The sequence below is a fragment of the Nyctereutes procyonoides genome, unplaced genomic scaffold (genome assembly GCF_905146905.1).
Source record: "Nyctereutes procyonoides isolate TBG_1078 unplaced genomic scaffold, NYPRO_anot_genome, whole genome shotgun sequence".
NCBI classification, from domain to species: domain Eukaryota; kingdom Metazoa; phylum Chordata; class Mammalia; order Carnivora; family Canidae; genus Nyctereutes; species Nyctereutes procyonoides.
This window is the reverse complement of record NW_026575051.1, coordinates 55,577,890-55,595,380: the sequence shown is the minus strand read 5'-3', so window position 1 is coordinate 55,595,380 and position 17,491 is coordinate 55,577,890. Positions and strand designations below refer to the sequence as shown.

Sequence of the window (17,491 nt, the reverse complement as noted above, 5' to 3'; positions counted from 1 at the left end):
CAGTAGTGGGGAAGCAGAGGTCACCCCAGCCTGCCTGTTGGCAGGTAGCGATGTGCTCTGTGGCAGATGGCAGGCATTATCGACTCTCCACAAAGGCCTAGAAGAGAAATAAGCACCAGGGCTGAATGATAGAGTTATTGAGATTCTGAACAAGATGCAAGCAGATGTGATGTTTGCCAGTACCCACCGTAAACAATATGCCAGTAGAATTATTAAAAAGAGCATGTGTGTACAAACATGAAACAGAACTCATTTGAGAAATGTTAACACCTTCTTCCTCTTTAACCACGTGTGCACCGAACTCAAGCAACTGCAATTAATGATCCCTCTTGAGACATCTGGCCCATGGACATGTGGTCTCTGAAATCTACAGCTTCTAATGACATCAGGAAACACACTTGCAAAGAGAGAAACACCTTCGTTAAATTCAGAATCAAATCATGTTGAAATAAAAAGACACCAAATCGACTGAGGTCATTCAGGACACATAGTTGGTGGCCAATCCTGACCCAGGCTGCCAAAGCCAACCTGTTGTTCCATGTTCCATTATCTCCAGCTGATGGATATTAAATCCCCATATCAAATCATTTTGGAATACTGCCACCATTATGAAAAATATTTACATTACCAAAATCATAGAAATGGTGAAATTCTGAAAACATTTGCCAAGGCCACAGATACTGTGGTCGAAGGAAAAGAGAACAAAATTAGTTCTTCTTTTGGGGACAAAAGATTCATTGAGGGTCAATGGCAAGTGAGCAGAAGAAGGGCCAGATGTCATCAAAATGCTACTAGTTCAGGCACCAGCTGTTAGACAAAATACATCCTCACACTTTCCAGATACTTCAGACTTGTCCTAGATAATGAGCTAAGACATTTTGGCTACACTGAGTTAAGTAAAAGTTATTATTTTATTTGGCAGTCATGAAACAGTAAGCATGTTCCCCTCTTGAAATGATAATCTTCTAAAAGGACATACAACAGGTCAATCAAAATCCTTTCTCTGGATGCCTCTATGAACAGCCCCTTGAGATAATGGAAATAAAGGGCATTGACCTCATCAACATATCTCCCCTTTTTTCTACATCATCCAAAACTCTGAAGGAGTTAAGCATAGTGTATAGCATAAAGCTAAGGGAACTAAAATTTTGTGAGAGGAAAAAAAGGCAACCAAAAGGCAGTTGATCCAGATGCTTCCTTTTCTCTATATAAGTTTAGGATGTATGTGTGTGTGCATAGACTTGGCATTTCAACCACTAATGACTGTGGAAATCTTTTAAAATTCATTTTAATTAAGGTAATGAGTTTTTCTTATATGATTCTTACCTGGTTCGGTTCATATACCATTAGTCTGTTCTGATATTGTGCTGTGTTAGTTACCCCACCTGGAATGGATTAACATGTGTTAGAGCTTTCATGAATACGAAATAGGATATTCCAACGTAAGAATGAGATACAATTAAAGGAAAATTAGCTACTGCTGAGGATCTGTTTGTATACCCTCGTGGTGAACCCATGACATAATTAAGAAGCTTATTGTTGAAGCAGTTTCATTTTCAAGAAACATTTCAGAAGCAATTCAATTGAGAGCAAGCAACAAGTATGCTGAGATTACCAAGAGGTCCCAATTCTGGCAAGCTGCTCTGCATGGCCAGAATGAGGGGCAAAGTATGGAAGGAACAAAACACACGCGGACAAATCTCTATGAAATTTATGCCCAGGACAGAATTATATGGAAAATTCTTGTCCTTAGATAACTGGCAATTTTACAGCTCTAACCTTCTGTACACAAACACAGTGATATCTTGATAACTCTTTGGAGGAACTATATCTAAGAAAAGACATGACTTATCAAAAGAAATCTAGAGCCAGAGCCAGAACATAATGGGAGCCATCAATGTGAGTCACGTATGCAAATTTAAATTTTCCAGTAGCCACATTAAAAACTGAAAAGAAATATTGAAAGTAAACTTAATATAAATTTTATTTTACTCAACATAGGCCAAATATTATTATTTCAGTGTGAAATTAATATAAAAATTATGGAGGTACCTTATATTCTTTTTTTTAGCTATTGTCTTGAAAATCCAATATATATTTGACACAGCACATCTCAAACCAGATTAGCCACATTTCAAGTGCTCTAATAAGGCACATGTGACTATGGGTGACCATATTGGACAGCACACATCTAGAGCACTGCACATAGTTGGTATTGTTATCAACTTTTCTAAAGCCTCCTGACAACTGCTTAGATCCAAGACTCAAGACCTTCTGCTTACTCAAGAACCACTAAAAAATCATCACATTTCTAACAAAGTTTCTCTTATCTGTCCTCATGCTTCCTTTCACATTTGTGGTGTGCAGTGAACCCTATAAAACCCAGAAATTACTGATTCTACTTTAATTTTTACCACCAAATGGGAAAACTAAAAACCATATAAAACAGCACTATAAGAAAATCACACTAGGAGATATTAAATGTTAGGTAAGAAAATAGCAAGAATATGAGAATGTCCCCCTCCCCAAATCTCCTTAGAAATAGTGCTTTTTGTATAGTTCTAGATGCTCATTTAAAATGAGCAACATTTTCATAAGTATCACAAAGAAGCAGCTAATTTTGCAATAAAGATCTCAAACTGAACCAGACTAAAAGTCTTTTCTACTGAAATTTTTTGAATTCAAAAAGTGTATACTGTTACAATAATGACCAAAACAGCCTTAACATTTTTCTCAGTTTGACTCTACTTTATCTTTCTATCTCTAGGCCCCTGACATCCCTTTTCTTAAAGTACTTAACTTTAGAAACCCTGTAAATGCTTTCTCCACCTCCGCGAGATACAAATCACTTAAGAAGCTTCTTGCAAGTTGTACAACCTAGGAATAACTTCCTCAAAGACCTAGGAGCCATCCCATTGAAATATAATCATCAAGGAAGATGATGTTCCTATCTCCCAGTTTCTATGCAGGAGGGTGGGAGCCTCACTCTGATGAGTGCCAGTCAGCAAACACAAATGGCCTAATTACAGTGAAAAACATTTACAAAATCAGAGGGAGCTGAATATGCTCAATACATCACATTGATCAACCTTCCTCCAAAGCTCCTTCAGTATTTTTCTCATAAAGTTCAGTGTTGTTTTTTTTTAAGATTTTTTTTTATTCATGAGAGACACACAGAGAGAGGCAGAGACATAGGCAGAGGGAAAAGCAGGCTCCCTGCAAGGAGACCAATGAGGGACTTGATCCCTGGACCTGGGATCACACCCTGAACCCAAGGCAGAAGCTCAACTGCTGACCCACCCAGGCATCCCAAGTTCAGTGTTTCGAAACCCTCCTACCTCTTATTCTTCAGAGGTGTTGATATCAGACTGCATTCTGGTCCCCTCCCCTATTGCAATAGTCTTGAACAAAGTCTTCCCTGTCTGCTTAACTTTGCCCAGTATAACTTTTGCTTTGACGGTTCAGTCCTTAGAATAAGTCACTACCATCAACTCTGTGGCCAGGAATTAAGTCAATGAGAATCCAGAGGATTTGTGCACAATCATCAACTGAGCTGAATAACCAATCAATACTAATGGATACATAAAGGGAAAGGGAACCTGTCCAGGCCAATCATTACTCTCTCATTCAACCCCAATAAGGAGATCATATCTTTCATATAATTGACTATGGCTTTTATTAACTGGAGGGCTTTTTTTTTAATTCTCTCTGAAGCCTGCAACTACTTTTAAGATCAATGAAAGCTTTATCTGGAGAGTAAATTCACAAAGAACAGAGAGAAACGAGCTTCCTGCCCTCAAAGAGTCTTCTCTGCATTTCTTATCGAATGTCTCATTTTAAAATAAAATCAAAGGAAAAGAAAATACACTTAAGCAAGCAGAGGCTGAAATGCCTACACAGAGTCAAAATGTATGTCCAAATAAACACAGAGGTATGTTTGCTTTTTCCTCCCAACCTTCCTTTTCTTATCTGATTAAAAACTGAATGTCCAATCATTCTTTCTTAGCATAACTACATAAGAATAATCAAATCTATTGAGACCTCACAAGTCTTCAGGGTTAAAATGATTGCCAAGTGCTTTTGATCTGGGCCATAACCACCAGATTAATGTCCAGCTCACCTATAATCATTTCTCCAAATGAGAGGGAGCAGAGGGTAAAGCTCCCACCCATTATTTCAAAACTTTGACAGTTTCTCTCCTTGTTTTAGAAATATGGGACAGAATTAATATCTACTGCAGTAAACTATCTGTTTATGACACTATTTGAAAATATTTACACTACTATATGTATCAGGCTCTGCCCATTATAGATTAAATGTACAACCAATGGATTAGAATGTAGCTATTACATCCTCTCTCCTAGCCAGGGCACACAATTTATCTTCATGCTCTTCAGACTTATTACTTACTCTCTTCTACAGTTGTATTTGTAATAGTTTTTCCCCCCTTAATCTGCACGCAGTAATTAGATTCCTTACCCTTACATACAAATTTTCACTCACATGACAATGTTTAAAAATGAGATACTGGGTTACTAGGTGAAAGTAAAAATAAAAATCCTAGTTAGTTATTTGGTTGATTACTTCTGGAATGTTAAACCACAGGAGGTGCCTAAAAACCTAGTGTTGTAACTTTTGCCAAGTCAGGATTGCAAGGGAGAACCTTAGAAATTGGTTTTATTGCTTTCCTCCTTTGAAATAATTTACAAATGATCATATAAATAAAAACCATTTGTTCTCAGTACAAAAAATAAATTTCAAAAAAGCATCCAACTTTGTGGCCCACATTTCTCTAGCAGTGTTATTTGCAGAGCTTTATCATTACATTCTCTTCACATAACACTCCTCACTTTTAGATTAATCTGCTGAAATGAGATGCTAAGGATTTGCATACAGATTTGACTATACAAAAATAGATATGGAATTAATAACAGTCTCTATATGTTTTAATTTCTCCTAGACTGGAGTACCCTTGCCTGCAGCAGTATTCCTGGCTTTGAAAGTCATCAAGCTGATTTGCCTGCTCTGGGTTATGATGCCACATGCTGCTATACTGTCCCCTGCAATCAAAGCACTTGCAAAGATAGATTCTATGCCTCCCTCTATCGAGTACATTTCATAGATTGGCAGTTTTGATCTCCCTCCCCCACCCCAGGGGGGGGATAATCTGCATCTTAACAGCTTTCTATAGATACATTTGTCATTAAATATGCCATCTCATATCAGCATCCATTTTTAAAGCCAAGTTTTCCCTAACTTTGAAGTGCCACAGTCCAAGTTAAGACTTTTCAACCAAAATTGAAAATGAACAACGCTGTCTCATACTTTTGAACTGTGACTTAAAGATATACTGCAGGTTCCCCCAAAGTCAAATAAGTCTTTAAAAACTGCCAGAAGGAATGAAAAGTTACCACCATGCTACCAGCAATGAGAAATGCTTTCTATCATCAAGACAGAGTAAAGCATTTTTCTTAAGCTTCCCTGTTCAGCTCTTCACAAAACGTGGTGACAAATGGATGAACGCATACCAAAGAAAGGATGACAGGTGGTTGCCAAACAAGCGATTTTTGTCTCGACTACTGCAAGTCACTGACTCCCAAACTCACTGTGCTCAAAAGCAACAACTGGTCGATACTGACAATGTCTACATAATACTGGGTTTAGGAAAACAGCTCTCAATATACATTGGTCAGGGTAAGTCAAGTCAGGGGCTCTATTTTTTTCCTCCGAGGAGAGAAAGTACATCTGTTGATACAGAGTCCTATATACTACACTGTTGAGTAGAAACCTGCACTACATGATACAGCACTTGTACCCTTAGAAGGACGGAGTGGAATGCACAGAACTGAACGTGTCCGCGCTCTCAGGGAAGACACTGCAGGTTGGAACTCTGCCAGCCAACTGAGGACTGCGGAAAACCATCTCAAGTTCTCTGCAGCTCTCCTGGAGGCCTGCAGGGTCCAGCGTTAGGCTGGTCTAGGGGCAGAGTCTCAGGACGGGCTGGGGCATCACCCCGCACAGGTTCCTTTAGGACGATCTTTGTGAGAGAATTTAACACAGCCAGGCTCAGGTTCCTTTTATGCAAACTGGAGATGACACTCTCTCTCCCACAGGTTTTGGATTCGGAGCGCACAGCTTAAAGGCAACCCACACACAGAGGAAGTTCACTACAGTACGGCAGTAGTTTATTTATGGGAGTTTCTTATCATTTCCATAAAAAGTACAAATGAGTATATACGGAATATTGAAAATATAATGAAGTATAGAATATTGAGTTAAGGAATGAATTTTGTCTGAAAGTAGTAGTATTATTTTTTTTAACTTTTTTTTTAGTATTTTTTTTTTCTAAGAACGAGATTGCTGGCTGGTCTATAAGGTATCAAAGGCTTTTTTTCTTTAATAGTTTAAAGCTTCGCCTCTCTAAATAAGCTCTAATTCTCAAAAAACTGAAACTTCACACTTATTGTCTAATTACCAAATGAATGACTGGCATTGGGTGTGAGTTCACATTAGTCATTTTTTTAAAAAAAGCCAAACTCATTACTAGTCCTTAATAAAAGGGACACCATGGGAATATTTACAATAAATAAAATTTACAATGAAAGATAAACTTTTATATTACCTAGTTTTACACAGTAGACTGTCCGTATTTTTAGTGTTTATAACACTACAAAAACGGTAAAAGAATCTTTCTACTGAATTAGCATCTTGAATAGGAGCATACTTAATCCATGCATCAAATTAAAACTACTATCCATATGATTTCTGTCACACTTGAGGAAACCACACAAATGGATGGGTAATTAATAGACTCAAAATCCGTAAAGAAAAGTCTCAAATTTACAAAATACCTATAAAGAAAGGGTGATGCACTTGAAAATATAAATTTGTAAATTATGTTTACATCACCTAGAGAGAACAGATACAAACTTGTGATGCAAAACATGTAAATAATGCACCATGTGTTATTTAAGATAAGTGAGATGATAAATGAAGATAAAATCCACCACAATGCAGATGTCATCTGCCCTTTAAAAATCTCAATGAAATTCCAACTCCCATTCCTCATTCTATAGAAAGGTGAAATCTTGCCTCCAAAGATTTCTGCATGTTCCAAGCAGAGTTAAGCTCTCAAGGTCACCTCTACCTGTCTCTAGTGTCCTGGCTTGCTGTATTCTTGTTGAGTCTTTAATCTCCCTCCTGCCATCAAATTCTTTAACCACTTCCCATTTCCATGATGCAGCTTTAGCTTTCTCTCCTCTTAGAAATAAAAAAAATGACATATTTCCCATATTTTTAGGTAAAATAATTCAGCTCCCTCTTTATTCTACCTTTTTTTTAATTTTTTTTAAATTTTATGATAGTCACAGAGAGAGAGAGAGAGAGAGAGAGAGGAAGAGACACAGGCAGAGGGAGAAGCAGGCTCCATGCACCGGGAGCCCGATGTGGGATTCGATCCCGGGTCTCCAGGATCACGCCCTGGGCCAAAGGCAGGCGCCAAACCACTGCGCCACCCAGGGATCCCTTTATTCTACCTTTTTTTTAGATCCATCTGGTCAGACACAAATGGATCACCTAAACAAAGACTGTTCTCTCCACAAAAAGGAGGGAATGTCTATTTTGTGGCTCAACTCTTGTGCCCTGAGAAAGTGGTCAAACAATTAAAGATAATCAAGTGATCGTTGATCTAAACAAGTCTCCAGGAATGACAATTCTTCAGTATATCTTTGACTTTCAGTCATGTCATTCGGGAATTCTTTTTACAATGTAAGCATCTGTTTTTGAGACCTTTATTGTAGCGATAAACAACTGGATTGTACGGTTTTATGGCGAAAGCATGGTTTTCAAAAACCAGAGACACAGAGATCAAATTCTGACTTTGTCAAATACCAGCTGTGTGATCTATCAAAATTATTTAACATCTTTAAGCCTCATCTCCTGAGCAGCAATGGGAGGGTAAACAAGTGCTACTTCTCCAGAATAAAGGGAAGTCCATTTAGGATGAAACCTCTGTTAATCATTTTGGAGACTGAAAGTGATGGCTTGAAAGCCATTTAGCTCTTTTATTTTAATGTTTATATACTTAGTTAGCCAGTTGGCTCCTTCAAAAGCATTGTGGATGGTCATTTCTGTTTGGTTTCATCTCACTGCAATACAATGGTGGTTTTGTTTTTGTCTTTTTCAGATGGGGAAGAGTAAAGGATAGGGGAGAAGTGAAAAGAAAAGAAAAAGCTGGAGAGGGTTGTAAGAGTCTAAAGCAACGAAGAAGAAATTTCATTCTTTTTTTTTTTAATTTTTTATTATTATTTATTTATGATAGAGAGAGAGAGAGAGAGAGGCAGAGAGAGAAGCAGGCTCCATGCACCGGGAGCCCGATGTGGGATTCGATCCTGGGTCTCCAGGATCACGCCCTGGGCCAAAGGCAGGCGCCAAACTGCTGCGCCACCCAGGGATCCCAGAAATTTCATTCTTAAGGGGATACCAGGTCACTAAGAACTTTTAAGTGGACATACCACATCTTCAAGCTCCAAACCTCCAGCAGGCCGGTGGCTTCCTCATACGGTAGCTGCCCGCAGGGGCAACAGACAGATACTCTCTCATGTACTTACTTGAGACACACATTTGTTCTCCCTCAAGCAAACCTTAAGTCCTTGACACTCACCTAACCCAACAAGCTGAACCCTTCCAATAGGATCCTTTGGACTATTCACAGCCTAAAAACCTTCCATCTTGAGTGAATCCAAGGATCGGCCCTCTCCATTCTTTAGTGAGTATCCAAAAAAAAAAAAAAAAAAGACAAATGTACAAACTGGGTCACCATCATTTTGCTGTTTCCAACCTTAATAAGAGCTCTGACACTTAATTTTTAAAAACATGTCAGTTCCCTCTGCTTTATCTCAGAGGCTTTTTTACCAACCCCCTGCCCCCCACCTCCAACCCGCCCTGGAAGGCCACCTCCCTCAGACCCTCTACATGGTCCTGACATAGCACAACTTCAACAGACAACCCTGTCTCTCACTTGATTCCATCAACAAGGAACCTCCTCAGGTTCCTGACCCTCATGTGGCAGCTTCTCTAGGTCCACACCTAGAGTTGTTCCCCATCTTCCAAGATTAGAGCTTGAGGGGTCTCCCCTTCTCCTGTCCAAATCCCTCCTGCCTGTTTGAGACCCTGTGCCTATTGTCATCATGGTGTCCCATGGACTTGGCACCATTCCTAGAGGATGTGCTTAGCCTTTACCAACCAAAGAATGACCCCTTCCCTTCACCTTCAATTTTGCTCTCTCCTTTCCTTTATATACCAGTATGCTTAATGCACTTGCATCCTTTAAAAAAAGTTCCCTCCTTTGACTCTGGATTTCTCCCAATAGCTACTCTCGCTTCTCTCAGCCAAACTCCCATCTTTTTCTTTCCTTCCTATTCTTTTTTCTGAAAAAAGTATGTGTGTACCTAGAAACAAAACAGCACATCCTCTCCTGGTAGGTAGGTGGAGCATAAGAATCAGAAAGTTGTCGGGTAAACTCCAATTTAGGAAACCAAATTGAGATGGTATCCCAGCTTCTGACCTATACCTGCACTTTCTACTTCGTCATTTTCCTTCCATGCCCCAAGCTACCACATTCTTGCTTCTACTTTCTTCCATTCCCCTAAAGCTACTTTCACTAAAGTTACCAAGGGGTTCCTGATTGAAAATTACAGAGAAAATGAATATTCTGGACTGTGATGTCCCAGCAGTACTGGGCACCTCTCACCATGCCCTTTCCATTTTGGTTTTGATTTAACACTCCTTCTCTGACCTTGCCCATCCCACATTCTTAGGCTTATTCCTCAGACCCCTCCTCTGCACCCTCCTCCCTACTAGCTCCCAACCTTCTGCGTTGGTCTCTTTCCATCTACCTCTTGCCCATCTGTCTCCTCTCACTCTCCTCTGCCTCATCTCATCTCATCTGACTTGCTGTGAGACCCTCCTCTCTGATATTTGCTCCAAAAAATAGAAGAAAAGGTCCTGTCTCTGAGTCTGAGGGGTGAGGGTTTTGAGGAAGTTCCAGGCAGTGAAGGTGGGTGAGGAGGAGCTGAGGGGGGCAGAGGTAGCGAGGATGGAAGGACACTAGTGTAGGGCACAAAGAGGACTCGGAGAGCTGAGCAGATCCCACACCAAGCCCTCCTGTCAACTGGCCTCTTCCCACAGGATTTAGCTGTCTTGGCATAGGCACAGATAAAGTGGCACTGGGTTGGTCCAGAGCCAGTGCTTGCTAGATGGCAGGAGAATTATTGAAATATTTGGACCATGAAGCCCACTCACAAGGAGAGGGAAGGGTTAATGAGTAAATGGGAAGCAGCCAGTGGACCTAAGGCCAAGTTAGGATGAAGGTGCTATGAACCTTCGTGAAACCTGCATTAAGTCCTCCTTGCTTTACACCACTTCTGTCCCTGAGAAAAGACTTCGATCCTCACATCTATCACCCAGAATACCATAATCATTTGTTGAAGAGTCTGTTCCCTCTACCACACTGTGAGTCCCAATTCAGGATGTAGGTCTTACTCTCCTTTGTCAGTCCACACTAGCCTGGAAGAAGACTAAGGGAGGATAGGAAAGTTGCTCAGCATCTCCTGGCCAGTGAGAAGCAGAGCAAGTCCCACATGCCCTGTGACCTCAGGATACCATAAGCCAGCCTTTACTGCACCCCCATATTAATTACCAATATTTTGTATGTGACTTTTTAGATACAAGTAAAGTATTATTTACAAACCTAGAGAAAAGCTAAAGCTATAGCATTTAAAAAATGTTTATGAAATTTACATTGTTCTAATTTTAATGAATACTAGAAAAGCCAAAGTCCCTTTAGTAGGTTTGAAAAAATTAAAGTTATTTAAAATGGGGCAATGCAAGCTTCATATAAATTTAATCAAGATGAAAATAAACATATCCTCTAGGGAGTTAAAGAAGCATTAACAAATGTTCTTTCATTAATGAAATATCTGAAGAGTTCTTTGATTGTCAGCTCCTAGAGGGTAGGAAGTGTGTTTTCTGAATTAATCTTATTTATCTATGAACCAGCACAAGACTAAGTAAGGATGTAGCATTCACCAAGAGAATCAGGAAAGCACTAAATACCACGTTTGAATAAATATAGTAGCATTTGTCTTATGTTTATAGTTTTAAAGCACTAATTTTGTGGTTAGCTTCCCATTATCTTGGTGCCATTTGACAAAAATGAAAAGGTAAGTTGTTCTGCAAGACGAGCTCAGGATTAATTTTCACTCACAAAAAAAAGGGATCTTTTTAGTAGTTCACAAACAATACCTCACAATGGAGAGCATACCTTTTAAAGCACAACGACAGAATATTTAATGCTTCTTTTGCTTCAGTATTGTGAATTTCAAGTAGAAATGATGTAGAGCATTTGTGAATTGGGTCACAGTGTCAAATGCTACAGGAGCCTGTAAAATTTGACTATCTCTAACATCTTAAATTAAATGCTAATGGGCATATCCATACAGCCTGATTTTCTGAATTCATCTCTGCTTGTTTCATTTTAAAAACCATGGACAGGTTTCAAGGTGTCCTGACCCCAAAATGGACAGAGAAAGGGGAGGGAGTATGCAGAGCCAGTGAACATGCCAGAAATATTGAATCTCTAAAGAGACATTCACTTTGTGTTTTATGGAACAGAAATAAGCTCCTAAAATCCACATTCTAAAATCCTCACTTCTTCACCTCAGGCAAAGCTTGCAAACTACCAGAAGTATGCCAATGACCTGATCCCCTCATCAATTAAATTGGAAATACTTGATTATTTGATAAAGGATAAGGAATAGCCTCAAACATTTTTATTTGCAACAATAAATCTGGGCAACACTTCTAAATCAGTGATAGGGTGACATATACCTGCTTTGTTTTTTTTAAGGGGGCTGTTAGCAAATCTAGTACCTTTCCCCATCCATGGTTAGATTCACAATTGATTTATTATAAGCTGGTGCTGAGGAAAGAGGCAGACAACTGATGGTATTAGAAATGTCACTGGTGATTTCCTTTTCTTTCCAATTAAAGGTATTGTACTATACACAGGGAAGTGAGTTTTTCATCTCAAGTACACAGTAGGGAGAAACAAACCTGAGAAAATTGTGATTGTTTTCATTAAGTATGGTTAACACAGGCAGCATACATTAGTGCAAAAGGAGAACAAAGGAAATGTATTTCCTTTCGCAGTGGGGGAAAAACAAAGTGATAGAGCAATAAGATCTATAATAAGTTGATACATTTAATAAAATGGAAAAGGAAACATACAGACTCATATTGAAAGAAAAATCAGCTTGATACCAGGATGATAGATTTAGCCAGTCTAGGATGAGTTTCGGTGTTTTACTAAGGCCTCACTAAAGAAGATGTTAAATATTTCAAACCTTTAAGAATATGTATGGGAAACTGCAGTATTTTTTTAAAAACTAGTTTTTAAAAGCTAAGAAAACAGGAAAATGTGAGAAATTCATATATAACTTAGAAATGCAATGCAAAATTTAGGAATGCATTAACGACATATGAAAACTAAATGAGTCAATGGAAGGAATATAAGTTGGAAGAAAATATAAATTACATTGATTTCATTAATCCATCATTGTTTTGTTTCCAAGTCAAGCACATATCTTTTCCTTCTATTAGTAAAGGCTTATTTGTAGCCAAGTCTGAAATTTCTTCAGCAAAGCCAACAAGATATAGTCAAGGTGGTTATTTTCTTAAATATTGAAATATATACTTAAAAGATAAATGAAGTTTTTATCTAAAGATATCTACATATACTAATGTTCACACTCATATCTAATGTTTTTGGTATATAAGACCAGCAATTATTGGATCCATCTCATTTATCTTCTTCGTTAATCCAATTCTTAACTTCATTCATTAATTATAGAGCACTTAAAACCTGACATGAGCTATCTTTCTCCAATGAAAATCAATGAATTGCCAATAACTGAGGCATTGTCCTGTAAAGCCAAGACTACCGCTGTCTCCCTGACTATTGAGGACAGTGGAAGGAAAAATGGGCAGAATACAAATGAATTTAATTCAAATGCAAGGGAGAATTTTGTCAGAGCAGATGTTAAACAACTAGAAAAGATTATTGGAGAAAGCTGAGAAGTCTTCAAGATTTACTTAAAGGTGTTTGCTTCTCTCACTTATATCAATGGATAAATCATCCAGACAGAAAATCAATAAGGGAACAGTGTCTTCAATGACACATTAGATCAGATGGACTTAACAGATATACAAAACATTCCAACCAAAAGCAGCAGAATATAAAATCTTTTCAATTGCACGTGGAACATTCTCCAGGAGAGATCACATGTTAGGCAACAAAACAAGTCTCTATACATTTAAGAGGATTAAAACTATATCAAGCACCTTTTCTGACCAAAACAGTATAAAACTAGAAATCAATTAGAAGAAAAAAAGGAAAAAAACAGAAACACAAACAACATGCTACTAAATGAACAAAAAAATAGGTCAGTGAAGAAATCAAAGAGAAAATGAAATATTACATGGATACAAATGAAAATGACAACACAAGTTCAAAAACCTTTTGGGCACAGCAAAAGCAGATCTAAGAGGAAAGTTTGTAGTGATACAGGTGTACCTCAAGTAGCAAAATTATTTCAAATAACCTTACACCTAAAAAAAACTAGAAAAAGGGCTGCCCAGGTGACTCAGCGGTTTAGCGCCGCCTTCAGCCCAGGGCATGATCCTGGAGACCCAGGATCGAGTCCCACGTCCGGCTCCCTGCATGGAGCCTGCTTCTCCCTCTGCCTGTGTCTCTGCCTCTCTCTCTCTCTCTCTCTCTCTCTCTCTCGAATAAAATAAATCTTTAAAAAAAGAAAACTAGAAAAATAAGAATAAACAAAGCCCAAGGTTAGTAGAAGGAAGGAAACAATACAGTTCAGAGTGCATGTAACTGAAACAGAGACTAAAATAACAATAGACAAGATCAGTGGAACCAAGAGATGGTTCATTGAAAAGATAAACCAATAAACCTTTAGACTGACTCATACAGAAGATAAGAAGACTCAAACAAAATCAGAAATGAAGGTAGAGAAGTAACAATCAATATCATCAAAATACAAAGGATTGCAAGAAATAACTAGAAAAAAATTTAAGATTCCATTTATTTTTTTTATTTGAGAGAGAGAGAGATTGCACACAAGGGGAATGGCAGGGAGAAGGGAGAAGAAGAGGGAAAGAATCCCAAATAGACTCCACACTGAGCACTGAGCCAGATGCAGGGCTCAATCTCACAGTCCTGAAATCATGACCTAAGCCAAAACCAAAAGTTGGAGGTTTAACCAACTAAGTCACTCATGTGCTCCATCTATGAAAAATTTCATGTCTACAAGTTGAACAACCAGAAAATACAGATAAATTCCTAGAAACATATAATCTTCCAAAACATAGAATCCAGAAATAATCAGAAAATCCAAACAAATTACTAGTAACAAAATTGAATTGGTTATCAAAAATTCCCAACAAACAAAAGCCCAAGACCAGACAGCTACACAGGTGAATTCTACCCAACATTTAAAGAGTTAATACTAATTGTTTTCAGACTATTCCAAAAAATAAAAGAGGAAGGGAAGCTTCCAAATTCATTCTGCGAGGCCAGCATTACCCTGATACCAATACCAGATGAAGACACTACAAAAAAAAGAAAAAAGAAAAAAAAAAAAAAAGAAAGAAAGAAAAGAAAAAGAAAAAGAAAAAGAAAACTATAGGCCAATATCCCCAGTGAACACAAATGCAAAATTCTTCAAACAAAAGATTAGCAAAATAAATCTAACAATACATTGGGATCATTCACTCTAATAAAGTGGGATTTATTCCTGTGATGCAAGGATAGTTCAATATTCACAAATCAATCAACATGATACATCACAATAACAAAACCAAAAGTAAAAACTGTATGATCAGGACTTCTGAATAAGGTGACAGAGTAGAAGGAACCTAAGCTCACCTTGTCCTACAGCTACAACTAGGTAACAACCACTTCAGTGCAAATAACCCAAAACAATGACCTAAAGATGGCAGAACAGACTCTCCACAGCTAAATGTAGAGAAGAGGCTACATCAAAGAGGATAGGAAGGGCACAGACATAGTCAAGAACTAAATGGACCTACAGGAACATCAATAGAAGGAAGGGACTCCATAGCACACAGAGGGAAAAGAAAGGACTCTCATACCAGGAAACCTACACAGAGAAAATTAATCCCTATATCATTTGGCTTTGAAAAGCAGAGGGGAGAAAATTCACAAGATCTTATAATCAGGGGTTTTAAAACCTGGAACTTAAAAAAATCAGTAGGTTCATGGGGTGGGAGGGTGAGAGGTAACTGATTCCCCACTATTAAAGATACAGCACAACAAAGAGTCCCACATAGATACAGCATAGAAGCAGCAGTTTGAGAAACACCTGGGGGTACACAGGAGAAAAATTTGTTTACTACTCTCAGAGTGCATGCTGGAGGGACAGGGATAATTGGGGGACTTTTCAGGAACAAAATAGTTTGGGAGCACAATTTCCCTCCCCCATCCCCAGCCTAGATACATTGACACCTGCTGGGCCCAGCACAGTGCCAACACCCTCCACATAACTTAAAAGCACCCATCCCATGTCGTCTTGCAGACGTGCCCCCACCAGCCAGGCCTCAGCTCCAGATCCCCTTCCACAGCAGAACCACATAAACCTTGCTAACACCACTTGACCTGCCCCTGAATGCTTCTCTATGCCCACTTCCTCTATCCTGGCCTGCCTTGGTTGAGGCAGCTACAGGACTCGCCTATCAACACAAACCTTGCTGGCACCACACACCCCACCCCACATTCTCCAAAAGTTCAGTGGTACTTCATCTCTGGCAAATGCCTGGTCTGGTTCAACTTAATTCTAAGGTGGTCCCACACTAGCTACTAATAATGCAAGTATCAAATCCTGACCACAATAGACAAAGAGGGCCATTGTAGATAAGTGACAACAGCAGGATATACACAACATGCACTCAAAACACCCCTAAAGTACCAGGTTTTGGGGAATAGGGGACATTGCACTGCAAGGAACTCTAGGACCTGTTCTTCATAAGGCCATTATTTTCAAGAGCAAAAGATGTAGCTTATTTCCCCTACACATAGAAACAGACACAGAGAGTTACACAAAATGAGGAGACAGAGGAATATGTCCAAAATGAAATAACAGGACAAAATCACAGCAAAAAATATAAACAAACCAGAGATAAATAATAAGCCTGACAGCGAATTTAAAGTAATGGTCATAAAGATACTCACTTGACTGGAGAAAAGAAAAGAGGATTTCAGTGAGACCCTTAACAAAAAGATAGTAACAGTAAAAAGAACCCATCAGAGATAAAGGACTCAATAACTGAAATTAAATGTATACTAGATGGAATACATAGCACACTAGAGGAAGAAGAATGGATCAGTGACCTAAAGTACTGGTTAGTGGAGAGCAATCAAGCTGAACAGGAAAGAAAAAAATGATAAAAAATGAAAATAGACTTAGGGAACTAAGTGACACCATCACGCATAATAATATTAGAATTATAGGGATCCCAGAAGGAGAAGAGGGAGAAAAGGGGACAGAGAATTTATTTGAAGAAATAATAACTGAAAATTTCCCACATATGGGGAAACAAATCCAGTTCCAGAAGCCACAGAGAGCTCCCAACAAATTCAACCCAAGGAGGTACACACCAAGACACATAGTACTTAAAATGGCAAAAAGTAGTGATAAACAGAGAATTTTATCTTACTTTTTTTAAAAGATTTTATTTATTCATGAGACACACACACAGAGAGAGGCAGAGACACAGGCAGAGGGAGAAGGAGGCTCCATGCATGGAGCCTGAGGTGGGACTCAATCCCAGGTCTCCAGGATCAGGCCCTGGGCTGAAGGCAGTGCTAAACCGTTAAGCCACCCAGGCTGCCCCAAAACAGAGAATTTTAAAAGCAGCAAGATAAAACAGTTACATACAGAGAAACCCCAGAGCTATCAGGTGATTTTTTTAGCACAAACTTTGCAGGTCAAAAAGAAGTGCCATGATATATTTGTGTGTGTGTGTGTGTGTGTGTGTGTGTGTGTGTGTGTGTATACCTAAAATGTGGAGGGGTAGGTAAAAAAATACATTCAAACTTAAGTGACCATCAACTTAATATAGACTGCTATATGCATGTTATATATACACACCTAGTGGTAACCACAAATAAAAACCATAAGAGTTATGCAAAAAACAAAGAGAAAGAATCCATGCATTTCACTAAAGAAAGTCAACAAACCGGGCAGCCCGGTTGGCTCAGCGATTTAGCACCACCTTCAGCCTGCGGGGTGATCCTAGAGACCCTGGATCTAGTCCCACGTCAGGCTCCCTACACGGAGCCTGCTTTTCCCTCTGTCTGTGTCTTTGCCCACCCCCCCTTGTCTCTCCTCTGTCTCTC

At 38.8% G+C, this 17,491-nt stretch overlaps 1 protein-coding gene across 7 annotated transcripts in view; it reads right to left on the bottom strand.

Moving 5' to 3' along the window:
• KLHL32 (kelch like family member 32) overlaps positions 1 to 17,491 on the bottom strand; it is a 236,245-nt gene that overhangs the window by 30,973 nt on the left and 187,781 nt on the right. For 5 of the 7 annotated variants that reach the window (XR_008665061.1, XM_055329990.1, XM_055329989.1 and 2 more), the window contains one exon: positions 1,327 to 1,385. The exons of the other annotated variants lie outside the window; for them this stretch is intronic. Coding sequence is in view for 4 of the 5 variants with exons in the window: in XM_055329990.1 (XP_055185965.1) it covers positions 1,327 to 1,385 (59 nt within the window). In the remaining variant the exon portion in view is untranslated. The remainder of the gene's footprint in view (positions 1 to 1,326; positions 1,386 to 17,491) is intronic. 7 annotated transcript variants of the gene reach the window in all.